This window comes from Cucumis melo, chromosome 5 (genome assembly GCF_025177605.1).
Source record: "Cucumis melo cultivar AY chromosome 5, USDA_Cmelo_AY_1.0, whole genome shotgun sequence".
In the NCBI taxonomy this organism is placed as follows: Eukaryota; Viridiplantae; Streptophyta; class Magnoliopsida; order Cucurbitales; family Cucurbitaceae; genus Cucumis; species Cucumis melo.
The window spans coordinates 29,171,858-29,195,675 of record NC_066861.1 but is presented as its reverse complement, the minus strand read 5'-3'; the positions used below and the strand labels follow the sequence as shown (position 1 = coordinate 29,195,675).

The following is a 23,818-nucleotide window of genomic DNA, read 5'->3' as shown; positions in this document are numbered from 1 at the left end:
TATTAGTTTTATTGTTTGCGTAACATTTTTCTTATTTTACCATTTTATTCCTCAAAATTATCATTTAGTCCCTAGAAAACTTTGTAATTCCAAATAAGGCCAACCACTTTGGGCCAACCCTAGCCCAATAACGCTTTGACTTTTGGGTGAGTTCATACAATCCCAAAGCCCAATTTCTTTTCTACTCCTTTGAAGTTAATTCCGAGACTGCCCTTAAACATCTTTTCTAATATTTGATGCACGAGTACAAACGTCTGACCTTTTAGTCAAATATATAATAGCTTTGTCTTTTTTTAGTTCAATAATTATAAAAGTAGAAGGTCATACCATCAATTTTTGAGGTCGTAATTAGAATTAGTACTTTTATTCACTAACTAGTTAGCATGATATGCTTGGATTAGTAACAATCCTTCATCGTTCTTTTAAAATAATCGAAAGAGAAACCTAAAGATTGGAGTAAGTGACTCTCAATTGTTCATTTAGTTGCTTATGTCAAACCAAAGTGAGTACTCTTCGATTCTCGTAAAGATGCATAATGAAAAGTTCATCTTAATTGAATTAGAGCTTTGGTGGATGTGGGCATGGGCGTGGGCGTGGTGTATTTCTCTCTTTTTTTAGATCAACCGTTACAATTAACGTCTACCGCTATTTGAATGAGTAATTATTAGAAATAACACTCGAAGTTTTCCACATTAATTTTACAAATACCACCTAATTATTTTAATAACACATTGTGATATGTAATCTCGATCCGAATAACAAGAAAAGAGAAACTACTTTGTTCATATTTTTAATTGGTATGCAACACATGTATCAATTATATATCTATGTCATCCATCAAAACTATAGTTAGCTCTTTAGAATATGAAGAAGAAGAAAAACTCAGCATTCCCTGTTCTATGTATATTGTATGTTTCAACTCTTACAAATACACACAAACATCATCTCTCTATAGATAATAGATTGAAAAATTTGTGTTGGGTTTCTTGAAGATTATATGATCCAAAATAGAACAGAGAAATGATTTGATGAATTGGGGAGAGAGTGTGGGTCTATTCTTTTATAGAGTCCATTATTGGGAAGTAGATTCTTGAATCTCAAACCCTACAACATAACATTATTATTATTCTTCTCTCTCACGCACTTCTATTTCTTTCGCATAATTCAAATCCCTTGATTATTAGTTGTCCAAGAATCGTCATTTGTAGAGAGCGCACGCCTAATATTTAAGGTTTAAAATATATCTAAATAAGTTAACATACACGTCTGTTAGAAATGTATCCACTTGATAATGTTGAAGCATTGGAGACGTGGAAATAGCAATGCATGGACGAAAATTTAATAATAATTCTAATTAATCAGTGAAATGCGAGATTAATTTAAGAAAGGGAATTGTTGAGCTTTTGATGCATTAAGTCCCAATCTCTTTAAAAAAAAGGGGAAAAGAAAAAGAAGCAAATTGGAGAGAGCATCAGATGCTAGAAGCTTGTAAGTTGGCCAAATGTTTAGCATCACCAAAATAGTTCTTCCCAATCAGCTTCTTCCATAATTTTCAAACAGCTCCTCCTGAAAAAAGGAAAAAAAAAATACGATTTGTTTTACTACTCGAACATAGCTCAATTAGTTAGTTAAAAATCCCGACACAATTTTATTATATTTGTGAAAATATATGTATATATATTTAGCATTGAGATATTGCAATGAGTTTGAAATATATTTATTTCGATATATCTATATACGTATGCGTCGACTAACCAATTAAATTAATATGCATTTGATCCATATGTCAAAAGTCTAAAAAAAGGGTGGAGAAAATTTGATGTTCTTACCAAAATCCCTTGGAGTTTTGCATTTGTAACATTCCATTCTACTGGCGTAATTGTGGGTTTCACATCCTATTCTGCACCAAATTTCAACATATTCCCATTTCAAATTAACATTTGAGTTAAATTATACAAAACATGCGTCGAAAAATACTACATTATTTTTCGTATCTAAAACTTAGTTTGATGCCAATGAAACCGTCATCGGGATTAAAGTACATCTCCAACGTCTTTAAAAAATGGTGTTTGGATAATAATGTCTAGATCTCTTGATGACTTAACAACCGTTGGAGAGAGAGTAGATATATACATACATATATACCTAATGTAGATCTCTCTCAACGGCTAAGAACAATCATGTCTAGAACAGTGAAAGTTGAAAGACGATGAAAGTCGAAAAACATAATTGAAAGGTAGTACGTGGTCGGAAGCGAAAGAGTAAGAGTGTGTAGATATAGATACCTAGAGCAGATCCAATCTCCAGATTTCCAACCAGGCAAAGCACCGATATCAAGACTTTTATAAGCATTACTATTACATCTATAACAAGATGATCTACTAGCATAGTTATGAGCTCCACAATTGCAATACCAATCACCAGCCAAAACTTCATCTGTGCTTTTAGAATGAATGATATTGTATTGATCATATGTTGATGGGTCAGGACCTCCATACTTTGGATATCCACATCTTTGACAAGCTTCTCTTTTCTTGAAGTTTACATGTTCACAAACACCACACATCCAATCTCCTCCTGACCAATTCATATTCATATCTCTGATCTCTAGCTATATATATATATAAAAGAAAAAAAAAACAATAATTAAACATTTAATAGTACAATCATATTCATTATATTAATAATATTGAGTAAAATTTAATTTAATGAAGCAAACACATCATGATCTTACCTTACCTTGATGAGCAAGTGTTGTGTGTTTATGATGGAAACTAAAAAACCGTAGAGTTGTTTGTTGATTTGGTGTGTGTGTGTGTAAGTTTGAATTTGGAAATGACGATATATGCAAGTTTTTGGTGGCTTCCCCTTTGGTGGGTTTTTATAGTTGCCAAAAAGTTTTGCAAGTGGCCCATTTTTTATTTATTTGGTCAAATGAGAGTGATCCCTTTTTCAATAAGATGAAGATTAATTAAAATTATTTAATTTTTAATTTCAATTAGTATCTAATAAATAAATTAGAGTTGAATTTCGTCGTCTTTCCAACTCTACGGTTTACTTTTTAATAGATCTTTTTATAATTAAAAAGTTGTCCAATGTTGTTTAATAGGTCAAGAATCAATTATATGTTTGACGACATTCTTTTCAAAGGTTAGAGTAAACTATTTTTCAAAGGTTAAAATGAACAAGAAGCAACCTAACTCAAATACTAAGGTTTTTTCCGTTTTTTATTAGTAGGAGAATGATAAAAACTCTCTGACTGAATTAAAATCATGATCGAATAATTCTTATATGTTGAGTAATAATCAAGCAAAATATCAAATTTAGATTATGTGTTATTTTAAATTTGGTATATTTATGTTTTATAACTTTGACATATTAACCTACATAATTTTTTTGTTTAAAAAGGAAAAAGGTGGATTTGGAGTGTCGAGTAATATTTCAGTGTCAAATTGATAATAAGATTATATGGTTTAATTAACTTCAACATTATTCTATATTATTCATCTCTAATCTCATATTTGAAAAAATATATATAAAAACACATCTATAAAGATGAAGAATTTGATCATATATAACAATCAATATAATTGAACGAATGCACGTAAATATAAAATATATATATATGCATGAGAAACTAGCATGATACTTTCCATTGCATGTTTTTATTTGTTTATATTTATTTTTATTATTAGTTTATAAATGTTGCATGCTCTTTAATTTATATATATATATATAAACCAAACCCCAATTGTTAAGTATATATTTCCATGACCCATGCCTTCTTATTTGATACTCTCCAAATCCTTTTCTAATTATGATATTTTCAAAAAAAATTTGGTCATATAAACAAAATCATTAAACCTTGTTATTATATATAATCGACGTAATCATCATAATTCTTCTATTGATATTTATATTATTTTTTGTTATTTTACGTTTTTGACTTTAGGGTTTAGAAGAATATATGCACAATATTAAACTATATATGCTCATGAATGTAACTAGCTAACATGCTATTTTGTAAACCGCGTAAATCTCGTCCTTGATATATTAATCGATTTGTTAACAATTTGATTATGTAAAAATTAATTAGATGAAGAAGTTAGAGAGAATATATTATATGTGTCTTTCTCTAAAGGTATTATTATCATTTTGGAATGGTTTCACGTGACATACAAAGGCCAAAGTGGCTGCACCAAACATGGCGTTGCATAACTTGATCATAAGATGCCTTATTCTCTATGTGTATATATATATATATATATATATATATATATATATGTATAGATGAAACCTTCCCTATATGTTATTATTTGTGGGTCAAAGTTTAAAAGAGACTACTATAGCTAAAACTTTATGCTATGTACATATATGTGTGTATAACCCAAAGTTTATTTTATTTTTGTTTTATTGGGGAAGTAGTTGGAATAAATTCCTTTAAATAATGTGTAGCATATCCATTATTTTAAGAAGTCAAAATCTATCAATCTAGTTTTTTGAGGATTCTTCTTCTTTTGGCAATGCAATAATTCATAAGAATATATTATCCAATGTCGACATTTAAACAAAGTTGGTAAAAGCAGAGTATGCACACATCAATTAATCATTATTGTCATATTTATATAATAATTATCAACCTCCATACATTTTAACCCTTAATTTTTACGGATAGTATGATTGGAACATTCGAGGGTATGTAATTGCAACTACTACCTTACGTCAGGGATGAATTTTGCAATTTGTTCTTTTTCAAGGAGAAATTATCGATTTTTATTTCTAAACCTAAACTTTTAGGGTTTGTATCAATTTAAACTATGAAATGACAGTAATATCTATTTAAATCATGGATTTTTGAAAGTGTGTTAGATTTACCCTCTCGTTCATGTTTCATTTGAGAAAACATTGAGTGAAATTCATAATACTCTCTTAGTTATAATTTCTTTTGAGAATCATCTATATATATGTATTTAATGGGATTGTCAATTTTTTTTGTAAAATCACTTGAAGAAGTATGCACGTGTTTGTGATATCATAACGATTGGTTTAAATTGACTGGCGTATACAAATTTAGGAGTTTAATTAACTCAAATTATAACTTTAAAAATATGATATATCGGTGGAACGAAATAGAATGTAAATTGATACAGTTAAAAGATATTAGAGTTTAAATGGATATAAACTTAAATTTTGATTTATAAATTAATATTTCTCCACTTCTAAAAAAAATAAAACTCAACAAAAACAAATCAAAATTGGACAAAGATGAATCCCATAAATTTATAAGATTTTAGATTCTAAATAAACCCTATTCATTAATTCATAAGTAACACATCAATATGCAAAGATCGAATACATTAAATTTTGAATATTAACAAAAGATGCTCATCGAAAAATCTCATTCAACATGGATTTGAATGGACGTAAGATTCTCATCTTCTTCTTTCTACAAACAAATGGCTCCCTTGTTGAACCTCACTAATTTATTGCAAATGGTTTAGAATATAAAGATGGCGTTTGGGCCTCAAATTCATGCTTTAACCTCATCGAGATGGTGTAATGCCCCACGCCCAAGATTTGGAATCTAGATTTGACATCTAATAGGCTTCGACTACACTTCAAGACTTCTAAGAGGCAAAGTTGTCCTTACCGATCAACATTCGGCATGTTTTGTTCAAATCTCTAGCCAAGAGATCAAACAACATATAAATGCTCCAAGTTAACCACGTTTTAATTTGGAGTTCGTATGATTGACTTTTGTTGGTATAAGTAGTAACTTTCAATTAAAGCCTTTTTTAACCATACTTTCATGTCCTTAGAATCTGCTCTCATTTAGATGTAATATAGACTCGTTCATATCCCTTCCTAAACTCGGAGTATTACGTGATGTCAAAAACCCGACTCAATCATGTTATAGGTCGAGACATTACAAGTGAATTATTATAGCTCAATCATGTTTTGAGCTCCAACTGTATTATTATTCCAAATTCATCTTTGGTACCGTGTTATTATTTCTAACATTTTCTTGGTATTTTCTACTCATCTTCCCTTTCTTTCTTTGTTATAGAGTTTAGCATTTCTAATCCAAAAACTAAAACAGTTTACATCACGAAAACATACTAAATATCATAATCTGCAGACTATTATGATGCATAAATTATAATAATCACTAACTATAGGTATTCGATTCAACTCTCTAAACACCCCTAACTTATTACAAAATTAAGAGTCATCGAACGTATATTTTTTTAATACAAACCCCGAAATAGTATTTTAACAAAAGGGGAAGAAACAAAAACATTCTACTAGGGTTGGAACAATTTCATTTTTTAAAAACTCATGTTATTCCTTATTCTTCACATCCATGCATCTATGGATTTGGAAATGTATAAAAACTTTGCAAAGCTGACATGTCAAGCAAACAAAACATTTCAAAATCACTTTGTATTTGCTGACGTGGCTACACAACTTCTACTCCAATTCTTGACCAAGTATGAGATAAGAAAGAATCCCTAATTTATATATATACATATATTCTTCTTTTGAGCCATGAATAAGTGTCAATGTTGTATATGTGGAAAACCTTTAGAAAATGATCTTTATCTTTCTTTTGTTTTTCCCTTTTATTCTTTCATTATATGAAGGTTCTTAAAGAGGGGACACAATTGTCTCCAATAATACTTGAGAGAATTTTGATACAATACGATGCTTGTGACACTACTCGTCTAGATAGATGAACCACTATTGATTGAGTTCATGAGTACTACTTACCTCTTTTTTATGTTTCTATAAGTCAAGTTAATTAACGTTTGTAATTTGTTGATCAATACACATTTTTCATCGAATTGGTCTTATTTATTAGTTTTTTTCTTTGCTTATAGTCATGTCTAGAGTTTGATCATAATTAAAAGATTATTGATTTAATGGTAAGAGACTATATTAACTAAAATGTACCAACAAATTTAATTCAATTCAATTAAAGTGAAAAGTGAAGTGGATTTTGATAATTTCAACACCTGCTACATGGCTGACTATATAACCATCAAATTAATATTAAAGACAAATACAATTTATTCAAAGCATTTGAAAGATTATTTCCATGCATCTCACTCTTATAATATATACAAAACGAATTAAAAAATATTTCATAAAGAAAGTAAAACAATTTACCACGTGACAAATTAATTGAGATTGAACAATTTGATAGAATGTAAAAAAAGTCCGAGATGTACTTTTTTTTTTTTTTACTTTTGAAAAATCTTTGCTGAAGTGCATATACATTGAAGAACTCTTAAAGACACTCATACTGTCTGATCCAAAGAAACTACAAAATGAAAATTTGGACTGGCAATTATTTCAACCATTTTGGTAACAAATTTTTCTGATGCCTTATGGTATACATGCATACATATATATACATATATATATATGTGAAAAGTGAAACGAACAATGAGAGAAACATTTGGAAACCCATTTTTATTTATTCAAATAGCAAATGGATTTACATAGATTTTCCTGATACAAAACCCAAGAGTAAATTTCAAAAGAGCAAAAGTAAGCAAATATTGAGATGGCTAGCTTCCTTCAATGCCTGCCCTCAAATCCATATGAGGTTAGCTTCTTCCAATGGCCACCCTCAAATTTTCAAGGTTTAGAATTCAATTGAATTCATATGCTTCAGTGTTGGGTTTTTGTTTGAAGGAGTTTCTTCTTGCTGTTGCTAGAACAGTCTTGTCAGCCACTATGAAGTATGCTGCTCCAGCCACTGTCATTGAATTGAAAAATCAAGCCTTTTTCCTCTTTTAGTAATGAAAAGCAAATGAAACCATATAAGAGGGACAAAGAAAAAGTTGGAACCTGTGGAAATTATGAGAGCTTGAGCTGTGTGATTCAGATGAGCTTTTGCCCATGGCAGCATCCTCACACTGGCAAACTGCGAAACAATAACAATTTTATTTATGAATTGGTTCGCTCAATTACTAACTTTGATTTCTCTGACAAAATTACTCTCAAACATACTTGTAATCGTTTATCGGTGGATTAAATGAATACGTGACAAAGTGATTTTAAAAATCACTCCAAAACATGCTATGTAGCCTCTTTCATTGTTCGGGTCAATGGACGTACGTGGTGGCTAACAGCAGCTAGCTCTACACCACCACAAGGGGTGAAAGGGCATCTCATGGTGCCTAAATCCCAACAGGTTTGATATTTGGTTTTACACTTTATTACTAAATTACATGACTTAGTTGTGCTACGCAGCCTCTCTCATTGTTTAGTTCAAAGCTAGCTCTACACCATCAAAATGGGTGAAAAGGCAGCCCATGGTGCCTCAGTTCCAACATACTCTAAAACATGTGCTGTAGTTTCTCTCCTTGTTCGGGTGCTGCTAGCTCTACACCACGCGACTGCATAGGGCCTCAATCTTCACTAGGGGAAGATCTAGCAATTTTCGTAGGGGGTGTTGAAATTTTACCCTCTTGATATGCACAACTTTAGGGGAAAAGGTGTTGAAAGTAAGCTTCAAAACATTAATCATTTTATGCAATGTTTATCAACTCAGGATTGATTTATGCCTCTTAATTAAGGTAATCTACATCAGTTGAGGATTTAGTTGAGATAATTTGGTAATAGTTTCAGCACAAAAGCAGAAGATGATGAGTGACATTAATAATTCCCGAAAAAAGGAAAGCTAAAGTAATGTTCATTATGAAGTTAGGAACTCACAGTGGGAATCGCAGTGGCAATACTTGCAATAGCAGCTGCTTTTGCTCCTGCTATCACACCCTCTGTCCATCAGAAAAGAAGAAGAATCCTTACCCATTGGCTTCAGAATAATACTGATGATAAAAGCTAAATTCTTGAAGAGAAATTATTAGAAACACAAACATCTCAGAATTCACTTATTTTCTGGCACATAATCTGAAAGTGGATCATGGTCCACCACCCAATCGATCAAAACAATCAAATCAGTAAAAAGAAAATACAGCATATGTCCAATCAACATGCGCATGGATCAAATCCCATCTCTCTCTTTAGCTTTTACCTAAAAAAGAAGAGCTGGTGGAGGGAAGTTAGAAATGGCCCCTCAATCATATTAAAAAAGAACAATCCTTTTATTTTCAATCCATTCTTGAAGCTTAAGGAACAAAATTCCTCTTTAGGGAATATCATCGAACAGCTAAAAAGGCATCATCAAGAAAACCAAATCTTAACCTCATTATTATGATCAGTCAGTCACTATTTTCAACAACCCAACTCATCAAATACATCACATTGTGGTATCATCAAAGCAAAGCAAGTAAAAACCATACACACCCATTACTTTTTTCCCCTCATAAAAAAAATCCCAGAAAAAGAAAAGAAAAAAAAAATACGAAAAGCGTTACCTCTAGCACAGCGCTTTGCCATTGCAACTTTTGGGTCATGAGAGGCCAGATTTTTCCTCTCGAGAAATGCCTGAGCCAAATTCTTAGCCATTGTTAGAAGATCAAGGAACCAAAAAACGCTACAGAATAATGAGTAAAAAAGAACAGGGGAAGATGATTGAGTTTGAAGTGAAATTTGAAAAATGAGCTGAGTATTTATAAACATTTAAGATAAATGAATGAAAGGAAGTGATTTCGAAGGATTGAAGCTCAGATAGTGTCATTGGTAAGTAAGAGAGAGTTTGATGGTTTTCCAAAATTCCGGTGTCTCTCAAAGTCTCTTGTTTTTCTTCTCTTTTCCATCTGGTTTCTGTTGATCTTTTGAGCTCTCTCCCCAACTTTTGTTGAACTTCCACTTATACCCCTTGCTCTTATTTTCCTCTATTAGGTTTTTGTTTGGTAAGAAAACTTCTTCACCTATCCACAAGGAATCTTTCACAGGAGTCAAGTAGGGGTGATCATCATTTGGTTGGAGTCGGGTTTTCGACAAAACCGTCACCGAATCAACCATAGTCGGTTCAGTAAATATTCAAATCAACTTCAACATCGATGAGTAAGAGTTGATCGATCGGACAGATTGGGTCGGTTTAATACTTATAAATACTTTTTGAAAATTCTCGGTTTGAAACTTTTCAAAATCAACCTAGACCAACCTCGATTTAATCGGTTAGCTCGATATTTCAATCTATCATGCTCACCTCTAGAGACAAGTGAAGTTGGTGAATTATGCCACATGATCCTGCGATCTACCCTTCGTCAATTCAAACGTTTGGAGATATCGATTCACCATCACCAATTACTTTACTTTTATCTTTCATTTGTTTTGGTTCGGTTTTCTTTCCCAAAAAGGGCAATTTGCATTCGATTGTATCAATTTGAACTCCGAAAAAATTAACTAACTTAATGTTTTTGTATAATTATTTGTTTATAACATTCTATCATATAGTGAAGTAGTAATAAAGGGAGGGCATAAAAGTAATTTCAAAAACCTTAAAACAAACACTTATCATGTATTGTTTTTTCTTTTCATTTTCTTAATATTTTTCTTGATCCAAGAATCCATCCATGAATTATTATTATTATGTTTTAAATATTTTTTTTAGTATTTTAAACTCTTTATAAGAAGTTAAAATTAAGATAATAATATGCATGATGAATGTATATTAACCTAAATTTTATTATCATGAAATTAATTTCTAATATATAATTTTTATTTAATTACTAATTTAAATACTAATTTAAAAATATATTATATTGATGATTAATTATATATGAATAGTTAGTTTAAGGAATTAAAGCAAAGTATGGTAATTATTAACTATTTTTAATTTTGATTAGAAGATTAAAAAAAAAGTAGTCTAAATAGATGGTTTTAAAATATTATATTATTAAATGTGTATAGAAAATCTAGGAGATTGAAATACAATGTTGGAAAACATGAGAGGTTGTCCTAAAAAACTATGGGTGTGCTTTTCTTGAGTTTTGATTTCTATGAACCTTAAAACACTTTGATTAGGATCGCGACACGTGTCGATTTGAATGGCTGGAATTTCTTCTTGTTTCTACTCTTGTTTGAGTACCTATGGGCTTCTCAATTGAGTATCTTTTAGGTTAAAAAAAAAAAAAAAGAAAGTAAGAAAGTGCTTTTTTGGGAAAATCTAAGTGGGTGGCACATTGGCACAACTATGAGGTTTTTCCCCCATCATGTTCATGATTTTTAATCTTATATTTTGAAATTACTTTATTTTTATTCTTATAATTTAGGAGCGGTTAATGGAGAGAAAGAATGCTAATGTGATAAAATACGTTAAAACGTTAGAAAGATTTATTATTATTATTTAATTAATTTGAATACGTAAGGAATAAGTTGAGTCGAGGGTTTTGTAACCTAATTTTGATATGTTCACGGTTATCATATTGTTGTTTTAATTTTCATCACGTTAAGAACCTTAGTACAAAACAAATATATTTTATAAAATGTTTTCATGATGTAATGATATTATACTCTCTACTGTTGAAGCACGATAGAGTAACATTCGACATGGTATTGTGTGCTTTCACGATGGAGTATTGTATACTATGGTAATTGTTTGAGAGATATCACTACATATAAACATCGTCTCAATACTTATAGACTCATCATAGTATGAAATTTTTTTTCATTTGTAATACAACATCTCAGCCCTCTAACAAACGTCTGGACAAAGTACTCTCAGACCCTCTAGACACATGCTCCCTTCCATAATCATCCCATTATTAATTACCTCTCGTTGAGTTGGTGGAGGCGGCCATAATCACGATAATAATAATGCAATAAGTGGATAACTACTCTTTAAATGAAAATCTACGCATATCTGACCTTTAACTTCAAAATTGCTTAGCTATATACAAGGTGTAAATGAGTTGGGTTGGGTTAGGTTGAGAGATATTCCCAACCAACATATATTTTCGAGTTGGTTGGGTTGCCAATTCAAATAACCCGAATTAAGTTTCTAACCCAACCCATAAAATATGGGTTGGGTTGGGTTGTCAGGTTGTATTATTATTATTATTATTATTTTATTATTTTGTTTCTAAATTTTAATGTTTGTAAATGGAAATTATCAATCGTAAATCGAATATGTTTTGCATCAAGTTAAGCAAAAAAAAAACTTTCGAAACTCAAGATTGTTTAACTTTTATTAAATAAATAAATAATAATGAAATATAATATATATTTATTTATTAATATTTATATTTAACATATTAATTCGGGTTGGGTTGGGTTTACCCAAATTTTTCAACCCTCCAATCTGCACCCAACCCAACCCGAAATAAATCAAAATGTTCAACTTAACCCAATCCATATAATATAGGTTGGGTAGTCCAGGTTATCGGGTTGCTTGAATTATACTCACACCCCTAATATACTTAATGCCAAAATGAGCGTAACTAATCAATTTCGAAGTTAAAATCGGATTCACCACAAAGACAAAAACGAATTCAAAAAGAAATAATAAAAGAAAATAGAATGCATGCATGGATTGGAGTTTGAGCATATGGTAGGTAGGAGTGGAAGAATTTAGAAAAGTGAAGTTCTTTCTCCATTGGAATAGCAACCCAAAGTGGCCTATATATAACAAGAGCATTTTGCTTCCTTTTAAACCCACAAGCTTTGGATTTTGAAACATTGGTCCAAATCTTTTACCACCAAACTTTGAATAATATATCATAATCCTCTCCTTAATCATAATTAAATATCAACTCCAACAAATCAAATGAGTGTTTTCAACCATTTGACCCTAATTAAAGAAGAAGAGGATCATTAGGAAATACTATACTCTCACTTTCAAACAATATTTTAATTTTCTCATGTATTGTGTACCATCCTTATAATATTATATAATCTAACGTATGTAAAGTTTTTTATCGTAAAAGTTTGGACTATTGTATAATTAAAAATAATTAGTTATATTCACTAACCTAATATTGTTTCGTAGGAAAAAAACACGATTAAAAATAATAATAATAATTCACAATAAAAAACGAAAAATCAAATACAACGACTTTTAATTAAAATGGTCGTTCCAATATACTTTTAGGATTTTTTTTTTATTTATTAAGCATATAATTTTTCCAACTTAACTCATTTAATCTCGACTATAGTCTTTTTTTTAGTATAATTAATGTGAAAACTTAGATTAAGAATTTACTGATTTTGTATTTTTTTTATAACCTAAATATGTACTCTCGAACATTACGTAAAAAGTAAAAGTATCTTAAGAATTTGTCTCATTAGATCGTGGAAACGAAAGAAAACTTTCATTAATTATTTATCAAAATAAAATTTTAAAAATTTGATTAATTATAACACCTAACAAATGAAACAAAATTGAAATTTTATCATAAATAATGATGATGGTTTTTGCACATGTTAATAATTTACAATTAGATAATAATCAAAAGATTAAAAACAAAAAAGCCACTTTTGATTTAATGTGAAACCATAGGGTAATTTCATTATTGCTATTGATAGCTTATAAATAGTATAGCTATTAAGCTCTATATATATAGAGGGAGCCTCCTCTATTTCCATTTTTCTTTTTTACTCTCTCTATAGAAACCAAAATGAATCAAAACAATATGGTATTTAAATTTTTTTTTTATTTTTAAGATATAATTATTTAATTTTCTTGAATAAATTATAGATTATTCTCTAATTGATTTCATAAAATTAAACACTAAAAGAAGCTAAATTTAAGAAATATTGAGTAATTTTGTTGGCTAATAAATTATATCAATGAATTGGAATGATGTATCTAACTATAATTAATTTTCCTAACAACAATGACCCATTGATTAATTATTTTACACTCACAAAGAATAATATGTAGAGATGTGAATTTCTCTTCTAAATCATCACTTCTTAATATATCTTCTTAGTTTTCAACCAAAAATGAAAGAAAATTAAAATAAATACATTCATATCAATACATTATATTATTTGACTTTATATATTTATTTTATGATAAAGTTTTCATTATTTATTTATTTATTAATAAAATTACAACCATGGGGTTGAACTTTTACTTCAAAGCTTATCATTATCATTATAATTATATATATATATATATATATATATATATATATATATATATATATATATATATATATATATATATATATAGATTAGAAAGAGACGTTAGAACTTATCGATAACATTTAACAAATTACAATATTATTATATGGAAGAAGAAGAAGAAGAAAAAGTTGATATGTCAAAAAGTACGAATTTGGATCGATCTATTATTATAATTACTCTTTTGAAACTTCAAATAATAAAAGTGTTGTGGTATATATCACATTGCTTGATATTGTTTACTTTAAATATAAATCAGGATAATTTCCCGCAATGACCCAAAATTATTCAGACCGTCTGGATTGGGTTAGTTTGATTGATCATGAGTTGAGTTTAGGTTTTTTTTTTTTTTTTTTTTATCGTTGTCAGGTTATAATGACTGGATATCTTGAGTTGAATAAAAAGAATTTGGTCGACCCAACTCAATTTAAATTACATATATTTTGATAAAATATATATTAAAGAGGATTGACGATGAGTGGATGAACTAGTGGATTTTTTTTTTTTATGTTTTCCTTCTACGATTCTTTGCAACTTTGTTTTCGTTTAAAATTTGTAATAGATATGATTGATTATTTTATATTTAATATTTAATTTTTATGACATTTTAATTATTAGTCATGTGTTGTAGACAACCCAAACTATAAAATTTAGGAAAATTGTTATGGATAGCAAATAGAAAAATATTGAAACTATTTACAAATTAAATTCTCTTTAATAAATTTAAGTTTTTTTTTTTTACTATATTTTATAAACAATAAGTGTAATCGCAATTAGTAGCAATTTTAGGAATAACAATGTCAAGTGTATACACAACAATATATAGCAAAATCTATCAATGATTGACTGTCGATAGACGTCCAAAACTTTGGATAGTTCCAAAAAAACTACTAGCTCCATCTCAAATCACGAATGTCGTGGATTTGGTTAGAGACGGTCTATTCGAGTCTTTTAATTAGCCAATCCGAGCAATATAATCCAAATTTTTACACAACCCATGTACTATACATCCTTCTTTGTTTGCACATTAGATATTAATTTGAGGAGTAGTAGGGGAAAAGAACAAAAATGAAAAGGGAAGGGAAAGGTCATTGTCTTAGGTTAAGAAATATATCAAATTGGCGCAAAGAGAATATTGTTGAGTGATAATAAAAACAAGAAGGGTTTGGGGCCCTTTAATTTGTTGCAATATTATTATTATTATTATTATTATTATTATTAGAGAAATTTTGTGTTTTTAATTTTGAGAAACATCCAAAAATATGAAAGCAACTTCTCCAATTTAGGGGATCAAAAGTGGTCTGTGCATTCAGGACATACAAAATGTGACACACTACATGACACTATATAATCAACAATAATAAATAAATAAATAAATAAATAAATATATATATATATATATATATATATCAACTTTATTAATAATTATGATAATAATAATATTGTTTTTCTATTTGCAAAATTTTAATAATTTTAATAATATTGTTTTTGTGTTTGGTGTAATAAATTCCAGCTTATAAATATTTTTTTTAAAAAAAAGTAGATATTTCTGTTTTATTTTTAAAAATTAAAGCTTATATGATCTTTTCAAAAAGTTTATTATTATTATTGTTATTTTTATTATTTACTTTATTTTTTAGTTTAGAAAAAAACGAGAGTGAAAACCATATGAATAATTGAAAATTTGAGTGAAATTAAAGCTTATCATTTTGAAAACCGATAATCAAAAATAAAATAATTGTTCATTAATAGGATGTTAAAATTATTGTTATTATTTTTCAATAATATATGAGGTAAAAATTAGATTTTTAACTTTAAAATTAACGATATAAAAATTAGAAAAGTTTATCATTTTAGTTCTTAAATTTCGTTGAATACACGTGTTTGATCCAAAGTTTTAAAAATGCATCTTCTTCGTATGAAAAAGACATTATTTGATAGATTATGAAAAAAAAAAATATGTTTATTTTTGTTGAGTTTTAAATTTTTATTTAAGCTTTTATAAATAGTGGAATTTTTTTTGTTTCTTGTTTTTTTGTTTTTTTTTTCTTTTATAATTTTTACCATAGACTTCTCTATTTCATAATCATATAGAACTTTCTCCACACTCTAATTAAAATTTTCAAGATGATCCTTCAAGATAGATGGTAGTTTAGAGTTTGTCATTCTCAATCAAAATCTCTTCTTTATTTATCGAATATCAACGTTGGGTTGCATGAACTCTCGTATGCTAAATATAAAACAAGAATTATACCATTTCAAAATTGTGAAATCTCTCCCTATTTCTAATCGGAAACCCATTTAATTTCACCGACCAACAAATAGTATGAATCATGAGGGAGAAATGGAATAATCTTTATATAATAGAATTGATATAATAAGAGAGGAATAATAATGATGAAGAAAAATGGGGCCAATGGATCACTAATATTTCTTTTGTTTGTTGTTTGGTACACACAAACACACAAAAGAAAAGAGCAAAGAAAAAGAAAAAAACGAAAAGGAAAAATGTGATGAACAAAATGATGAAAAATGGGTGTTTTTTTCCTTTTGGTGTTTGAGTGAAAAGTTCGTGGATTTATGTTTTACAATATTTCTCCATGGCTTTTGTGGATATGAAAAAGAAAAAGAGGAAAGAAAAGGGTCCTCGGCGTGCTGATGAAAAACTCTCTATATAACTCCAAATTTTCATCCATTATATTCTTCATTCACCCTTTTCCTTTGAGCTCGTTGACTCTCTTTACTTCTCCCACCATTCCAACATGTCGATTTCAAACGTCGATGTTTCGATCCAGCTAGCTCTCACAAGTTGTTGAACTCATTCTCTCTCTCTCGAGTTGGAGTGATGTGTGGTGGTGGATTTTTATATCGGACTGTGTGTTGTGAGAGATTGAACAACTTTCGACCTCATGGAGATAGTGTCAATCAATACAATTGAACCAAACTTACTTTGGCTTTTACACTATAGGAGAAAATATGTATTAGAAAAAGAGAAAAACCCACTTCTAATAAGTATAGAATAAATTGAAAAATTAAAGAAAATTAAACAAGAAAAATAGAATATTATGAACCGTTCCAATACTGGAAGTCGGCCACTGTTAAAAAAACCCATTATGCATGTGAAAAATTGTTACCAAACGCACAAAGTCTTTTTAGGTCCCAATTTAGAAGAGAATTCTATCAAAACTTTTAAACTGATCATATCTTTTCTACACTTTTTAAATCAGAGTACAAAAAGTAGAATTTAACTCAAGTTTATATATATATACACACTAAAGCTTAAACTTTCTTTAACGTCTTTTCAATGTAGGACAACTACTCTTCTAATATTTTTTTTTTCAAAACTTTATTATACGTAAACGTACATCTAATCGTTATATATAAAAAGACAGTCACTTTTGAAGAGTTAGAATAAAAATGCGACTGACGATTTTACATCCTCAAATATTTTTCTTTTATCACATCACCATTCTATATAGCATATAGAAAGTTATAATTTATAATCAAGAGTTATATTATGAAAGTAGTGTTTGGATTTTAAAAAATCACTTTAAAGAAAAACAATCATTTTTTTTAAGAGAAAAATTTAAAGAGGTATATATAAGCTTTCAATTGAAAAAGAAATAAAGTAAAAAAGAAAATACATGATATCACCATTCTTCACAAAAATAATTTCTACCTTGACCAATATGAAACTTATCTTTTTGAAAAAGGGTTGGTTTAATTTAATTTAATTTAATTTAATTTAATTCTTATTTTATTTTTAAATAAGTACTCTCTTCAAAATTTAGCTTTTAACCCCTTTCAAATATTATATATATGGCATGTAATTGTTTAATTAGCATACAAAAAGAATATATAATAGGATGATTAAGATGGGAGTTGTCCAAATTAATTAATTTATTGCCTTGCTTATAATTTGTCACATGGCAGCTTAGTCTCATCAATTTTCCATCATATATATATACACTATGAATCATGAGAAAAATGGTAAACATTTGAGTATTTAGATCGGAAATCATTACTACTCGCCTTCTTAACCCTAATTTTCAACCCTCTTGAAATAGACATCATATATTTATTATTTTTTTAAAAAAAAAATTATAGAATTTCTATTCTTTTTAGTAGAACAATTGGTCGGGATTGAACGATTCGAATCTTATAATTAGCTTCCACACCTCTATAACAAAAAATCATGTAAGCTAACGTTTTAACATGTAAAGACGAAAGTAATTAAAGTGAATGACAAAACAAAGAAACTAAATATTGCAAATTAAATAGTTATCAAACGAGCAGATCTGATTGAGAACATAGGTTATTAGGGTTAGGGTTTTTTTTTTTTATATATTTTTCTATAAAACATTTTGAAAAAGTGGAAGCTTTTTTCCACACCTAGAAAATGTAAAACAAGAGCAAGAGCATGCTATTTATTTTTCTTTTTCCTTTTCCTTTCCCTTTTCCTTTTCCTTCCTTCTCTTTCTTGTTTGGTAATGAGTAAAACTAAAGAAAATCATAAGCAAAATTACAACACTCTACCTTTTTTTTATCTAACCTTTTTTTTTTATCAACTAATTTGGACCAAATCAAATTACATAGTTTTTCTTTATAATAATCTAATATTACTTTTTTTTAATTATCAAAAAAATTAGAGAGAAAAAGAGAATAATAATAAAAGGGAATTTTTTTGAAGAAGAACAAAAAGTTAGGATGGAAGGCAGGATGGATATTTATGTTTCTTCTTTCTTTCTTTTTTTTTTTTTTCCTTTCTTTCTTTCTTTCTTTCTTTATTTATGTTGGGTGACAAAGACATGTGAATACCTTTGATAATGCTCATTCATACCATTGATAAAGAAAAAGGTTTATACATTATTCTCCCAAGAAAAAAAATATCAGACATAGATTCCCCTCTCTCTCTCTCTCTCATTCAAAATTGTTTACACAATTTTGATAGAGGAGTTGCATTCTTTTCAAAGTAGGGTTTAAAAACAAAATATCGAAACAGACACTATTGATAATGAAGCTTAAGATATTGATGATCGGTCTAGATGTAGAATAAATTGACACATGATAAAGATGAGCACTTAAAGCTTTGGTATCTTAATGATAATTTTAAGATCTCAACGACCATATAACTTCTATTTTCGGTTGGAAATGCGATCAAATTTCTACATTGGTTAGATAAGTGAAAGGCAAATATTTCCATTGGTATGAAATTTTCTATGGTTGAGGTTTAATTTGGAGGATCATTCTTAACCATCTCTAGCAGTATCCTTTTCTTGTTTTTGAACTATATTTCTTGAAGTAATTTGTGTTTAAAATGAATATAATGAAAGACAACAAAAAGAAAACCCAACATATATTTTTTTCCCACACTTTTGTTCTTTGGCGTTTCTTTTTATTTTCTATCTGTCATATGTATGTATAAAGGAGAGGAGAGGAGAGAGAGTCAGAGAGTCATAACAAAGAAGAAAAAGAAAAGGCAGACATTCTTTTAGAAGAAAGTCAGAAAAAGATAAATAATAAAACAATACAATACATATATTTTATATACATATATTCATGATTGAGTATAGTGTAATTATTCACATCACATGAGTTTGCAATAGTGATCATCATGAGAATCACATTCAAGCAATTATGGGATTTCTTCTTTTTGCACCTTTTCCTTTTGCATATATATTAAAACAAATAACACAAGAAGAAAACTATATAATATAATATATAATAATAAATAATCCTTCTCATTAATAAACAAATAATTATAACAAAACAAAAACAACTTTCTTTCTTTTCTTTTCTTTTCTTTTTTTTTCTCTCTCTCTCTCTCTCTATATATACATGAGATTTTACAAAGGAAAGAAAGAAATAAAGTGATTAGAAGTAATCAAAATGGTGATTAGGGATTTGGTAAGGTTGTTGTCTTTGTTTCTTACTTAATTTGGGTAAATAATTAGAAGGGTATTTAGAGTAATTAAGGTTGTTATTAATAATATTGTTGTTGGGGATTTGTGGAGGTCGTACGGATCTAATTAAAGCCCAATTAATTCCTTTGAAAAATTCATGTCTTTTGATTTCAACTGATCCTTTTAAACTCCCAATTCTTTTCTTTGGATTTTTCACCAAAAGTTTCTTAATTAAATCCTCAACTTTCACCATTTCTTCGTATTCTTTGCTGCTACTAATCCCAATTCTTGGAAATTTCAATGGCTGCTTCAATATATTCATCAACGTCTTCTCATTGTTTTCCCCTTTAAACGGCGTTTTCCCATACAACATTTCGTATAAGAATATCCCCAACGTCCACCAGTCCACTCCGCTCCCGTGTCCCTGCCCGGAAATCACCTCCGGAGCCAAATACTCGTGGGTTCCGACAAACGACTTCGACCGCGCATTTATCGGTTCCGCTATTAATTCTGGTTCTGGGTCGAACTCCTCCCCGTCGTCGCCGGGGCCGTAGATGGAGTCTGAGGCGTTTTCGGTTATTGTGGTGACGGTGGTGGATTTTTGGCGACGGGAGAGGGAGAAACAGGAGAGGACGGGTTGGATGGGGGCGGCGGCGCAGGAGGAGGAAGTGGAGAAGGTGTAGGAGGAGGATCTGAGGTGGCGATCGGAGGCGGTGGTACGGGAACGGAGGAGCTTTGGAACGACGTCGCATTTGAGGCAGAGATCGAAATCGGAGAGCATAATGTGGCCGTCTTCTCTAACTAAAACATTTTCCGGCTTTAAATCTCTATAAATTATACCCATCATGTGTAGATACTCAAGAGCTAAAATTATCTCCGCCGCATAAAACCTTTATTAAGAAAGAAAGAAAAAAAAGACATTAGGATTGTTAATTAACCTCTAATCTAATCTCTAATCTCTTGGTCTAAAGTAAAAAATGTAATGATATAAGAAATAGTTTTGACAAAAATAGTTGAGTATAGTCTAAGTTATATTCATTTATGCACATCTGACTACAAAATCATATATCTTATAGTTTCTCATGCAATATATAAATTTTTCTTACTTTTCTTTTATTTTGATTTAAATACTACTTTAGTTTCAAAACTTTTGACTTTGGTTCTTTTTTTTTTTTCTTTAGCTTTTTTATTTTTTTTTAAAGTGACAACTTTAAAATTCTTTAAAATGAAGTAAAAAAGAAAATGAAGAAACAAATATGGTCATTTTTAAAAAAAATTAGAGATAAAAATGAACACTTTAAGTACAAGATAAAATAAGTAAAGTTTGTTGCAAATATAGGATTAAAATGAATGCTTTAAAAATATGAACTCTAAAAATAAACCAAAACTAAGGTAGACTGACATAATATTTAAACCTTTTAAATTATATTTGTGTATGATATATAGTGAGATACACATATAGATGTATTGAACTCAAATATAATTTCTAGAATATACATACATACACACACATATATATATATATAGCTCATCCCAACCAAAAGAACAAAAGCAAATTACATGCAAAAAGGAAAAAGAGAAGAAAAAGAAACAAAGGTTGTCAAATTATGGTTTTGAGTAATATTATTGTATATATTATTTATAACTAAAAAAGAGTTAATTTTATCCCAAAAAAATAAAGAAAAAAATGGAAAATAATAATTGAGAATAATGGAGTAATTAATGTAAATAATGAGGATGGGAGAACTTACTTAGCAGAAGGAATGGAGAAACGTTTATTGGGAAGACGTAATCTGGCAGCATACAAATCACCACCAGGACAAAACTCCATAACCAAACAAGAATAATGGGAAGCTTCAAAATGAGCATAAAGAGTTGGCAAGAAAGGATGATCAAGTACTTTCAATATCTCCTTTTCCATATCTGCCCTTCTCTCTTTATTCCTTACACAAACCGCTTCTCTATCAACCACTTTCATGGCGTAAAACCACTTTGGTAATCCCACCATTGGATTCCTTATCTCACATAAATATACATTCCCAATATCTCCGCTCCCCACCCGTCGTATTAGCCGGAAATCCTCTAACCCCACTTCCCCTTTCGCTCGCCGTAGCCACCGCATCGCCTCCCATCCCACTTCGTTTGCTTTGTGTGGCTTCACCATCATCGTCGTCGTCGTCGTACCGCTTGTAATGTTCTCAAGCCCACCCCCGTCTGCGGCTGAGCTGCTGCTGCGACGCCTACTCCCGAAACTGAGGTTGCTCATCCAGCTACGGGTTGAGTCTGGGACGGTTATGGAGGAGGAGCAACTGCTGTCGTAGTCCGACCACTCGTCTCTTCCTATACTTCCGGCCATCGTCTTCCGGCTGAATTAATTTTACTTCGATTGAAATAAAAAGTTTAGTGAAAAAACAGAGAAAGAAAGAAAGAAAGCAAGAAAGAAAGAAAGAAAGAGGTTTGTGATTTGTGGGTTTGTGGGGTTTTTTTTTTTAATATATATATAGACAAAGTTTGAGTGTGGGCCTTTTTTTTAGTACAATATCATTATTATTATTATTGAGAAAGTATATATGTGTGTGTGTGTGTGTTATTTTTTAAAAAAAAGATATTGCTATCATATACTTTTATATTAGCTAAGTTACATTTAGGTTATGTATAGTTTAAGAAGCTTGTGACTAACCATCATAAACATCACTTATTTTAATAAATCTTATGAAGGTGCTTGAAACAAGAAGTGGATTATTGTAGTTAGATTATAAAAATCTCTGTTTGAATGTAGATTATTTTACTTAGTTTGAGTTGAGAAGGAAATAGTAAATATTGTAGCAAATAATAAAAGAATAATATATTTAAAATGTGAATTCCTATCTATGAAAAAAAAACTAAAATTATTTATAAAATATAGCAAAAAAAAATGTGCTAAAGAAAATTTGATAGATTTTGTTATGTTTTGTAAATACTTTTAATTTTATGATATATTTAAAAATATCCATATTTAAAATAGTGAAAACAGTATCAGATAATAAATACTTTTTTCCTAGCTATTTGAGAATTTTTAAATAATATTTAGGATAATTATAATCGGTAGCAATTTTAAGTCTACAACAACAGTTTTAAAAAATTACAAATATAGCAAAATATATCGCAAGGCTCCTATTATTGATAGACTCTTGTGGTCTATAGATCTAACAAATTCTACTATTTTTGTAATTTTTCTAAATCTTAGAACTTTAAATCTAATTTATTATTATTGTGTAACATAATATATTCAATTTAATTTATCCTAAGTTCTTATCATTTTCATTTGAATGTATACGTGGCAAATCAGTGAAGGGTAATAAGAGAGAGAGCATGGCAATGTTGTTATTTACTAAAAGATTATGGGCAAATTAAAAGACATACGGTCAAAAAGGCGTAACTCTTTATTATTAATGATAAAAGCAAAAGTATAAAATAAAAAAAGAAAAAACGTAATCCAAAGCGTGAAGAAGAAAACGACGTCGTTTTCGATAGTAAGGAGGGTAATTTGGTAATTTGCGAAAGGGAAACGCGGTGAGTGGGTGCACGAAACACCCGTGCCTCCAATTCATATCCCACCACCTACTATGTCACGTACTTCACTCCTTTAAATTCACCTTTACTTTATTTTTTATACGTAGTTCTTCACACACATGTGACACCAAACAATCTACCACAAAATTATTATTATTATTATTATTATTATTATTATTATATTATATATATATACACACATCAATAAAGTGCTTTTATATTGGTAATGTTTGTTTGAAATTATTTACCTTTGAAATCTAGTAGTGGTAGGTAGAAATTAAAGGTTAAATTTGTTAAGATTAAATGTCTCTTGTTTC

General features: G+C 29.3%; 3 protein-coding genes across 7 annotated transcripts; all 3 read right to left on the bottom strand.

The window, feature by feature from the left end:
- Window positions 1–1,329: 1,329 nt before the first annotated feature.
- Window positions 1,330–2,868, bottom strand: LOC103497392 (RNA-binding protein involved in heterochromatin assembly dri1). 5 transcript variants are annotated; one of them, XM_008459564.3, is made up of 4 exons: window positions 2,735–2,868; window positions 2,286–2,611; window positions 1,830–1,900; window positions 1,330–1,566 (listed from the first exon to the last, which is right to left on the bottom strand). In XM_008459564.3, the coding sequence occupies exons 2-4, from the start codon at window positions 2,594–2,596 to the stop codon at window positions 1,553–1,555; spliced, it is 396 nt and encodes a 131-aa protein (XP_008457786.1). In that variant the 5' UTR covers window positions 2,597–2,611; window positions 2,735–2,868; the 3' UTR covers window positions 1,330–1,552. The 5 variants fall into 5 exon arrangements, with proteins under 5 accessions (XP_008457786.1, XP_050940799.1, XP_008457794.1 ...); XM_051084842.1 differs by having other exon boundaries at window positions 2,286–2,577; window positions 2,735–2,860; XM_008459572.2 differs by having other exon boundaries at window positions 2,740–2,860.
- A 4,582-nt stretch (window positions 2,869–7,450) lies between these two features.
- Window positions 7,451–9,834, bottom strand: LOC103497382 (early nodulin-93-like). The gene is made up of 4 exons (XM_008459552.3): window positions 9,390–9,834; window positions 8,728–8,789; window positions 7,858–7,933; window positions 7,451–7,765 (listed from the first exon to the last, which is right to left on the bottom strand). The coding sequence occupies exons 1-4, from the start codon at window positions 9,592–9,594 to the stop codon at window positions 7,659–7,661; spliced, it is 450 nt and encodes a 149-aa protein (XP_008457774.1). The 5' UTR covers window positions 9,595–9,834; the 3' UTR covers window positions 7,451–7,658.
- A 9,922-nt stretch (window positions 9,835–19,756) lies between these two features.
- Window positions 19,757–22,421, bottom strand: LOC103497373 (protein kinase PINOID 2). The gene is made up of 2 exons (XM_008459540.3): window positions 21,701–22,421; window positions 19,757–20,839 (listed from the first exon to the last, which is right to left on the bottom strand). Exons 1-2 carry the CDS (start codon window positions 22,303–22,305, stop codon window positions 19,921–19,923), a joined length of 1,524 nt encoding a protein of 507 aa, XP_008457762.1. The 5' UTR covers window positions 22,306–22,421; the 3' UTR covers window positions 19,757–19,920.
- Window positions 22,422–23,818: the final 1,397 nt, after the last annotated feature.

Bases quoted from the DNA above. Each gene is read 5' to 3' on its own strand.
- LOC103497392 (XM_008459564.3), bottom strand. From the start codon at position 2,596: ATGAATATGAATTGGTCAGGAGGAGATTGGATGTGTGGTGTTTGTGAA. The intron at 1,901-2,285 runs GTATCTATATCT...AATTTGGTGCAG, and splicing joins GGAGATTGGATCTGCTCTAG to AATAGGATGTGAAACCCACA.
- LOC103497382 (XM_008459552.3), bottom strand. From the start codon at position 9,594: ATGTTTATAAATACTCAGCTCATTTTTCAAATTTCACTTCAAACTCAA. The intron at 8,790-9,389 runs GTAACGCTTTTC...TCTGATGGACAG, and splicing joins GGCAAAGCGCTGTGCTAGAG to AGGGTGTGATAGCAGGAGCA. The intron at 7,934-8,727 runs GTGAGTTCCTAA...ATTGTTTCGCAG, and splicing joins TTGCCACTGCGATTCCCACT to TTTGCCAGTGTGAGGATGCT.
- LOC103497373 (XM_008459540.3), bottom strand. From the start codon at position 22,305: ATGGCCGGAAGTATAGGAAGAGACGAGTGGTCGGACTACGACAGCAGT. The intron at 20,840-21,700 runs GTAAGTTCTCCC...TTCTTAATAAAG, and splicing joins TTCTCCATTCCTTCTGCTAA to GTTTTATGCGGCGGAGATAA.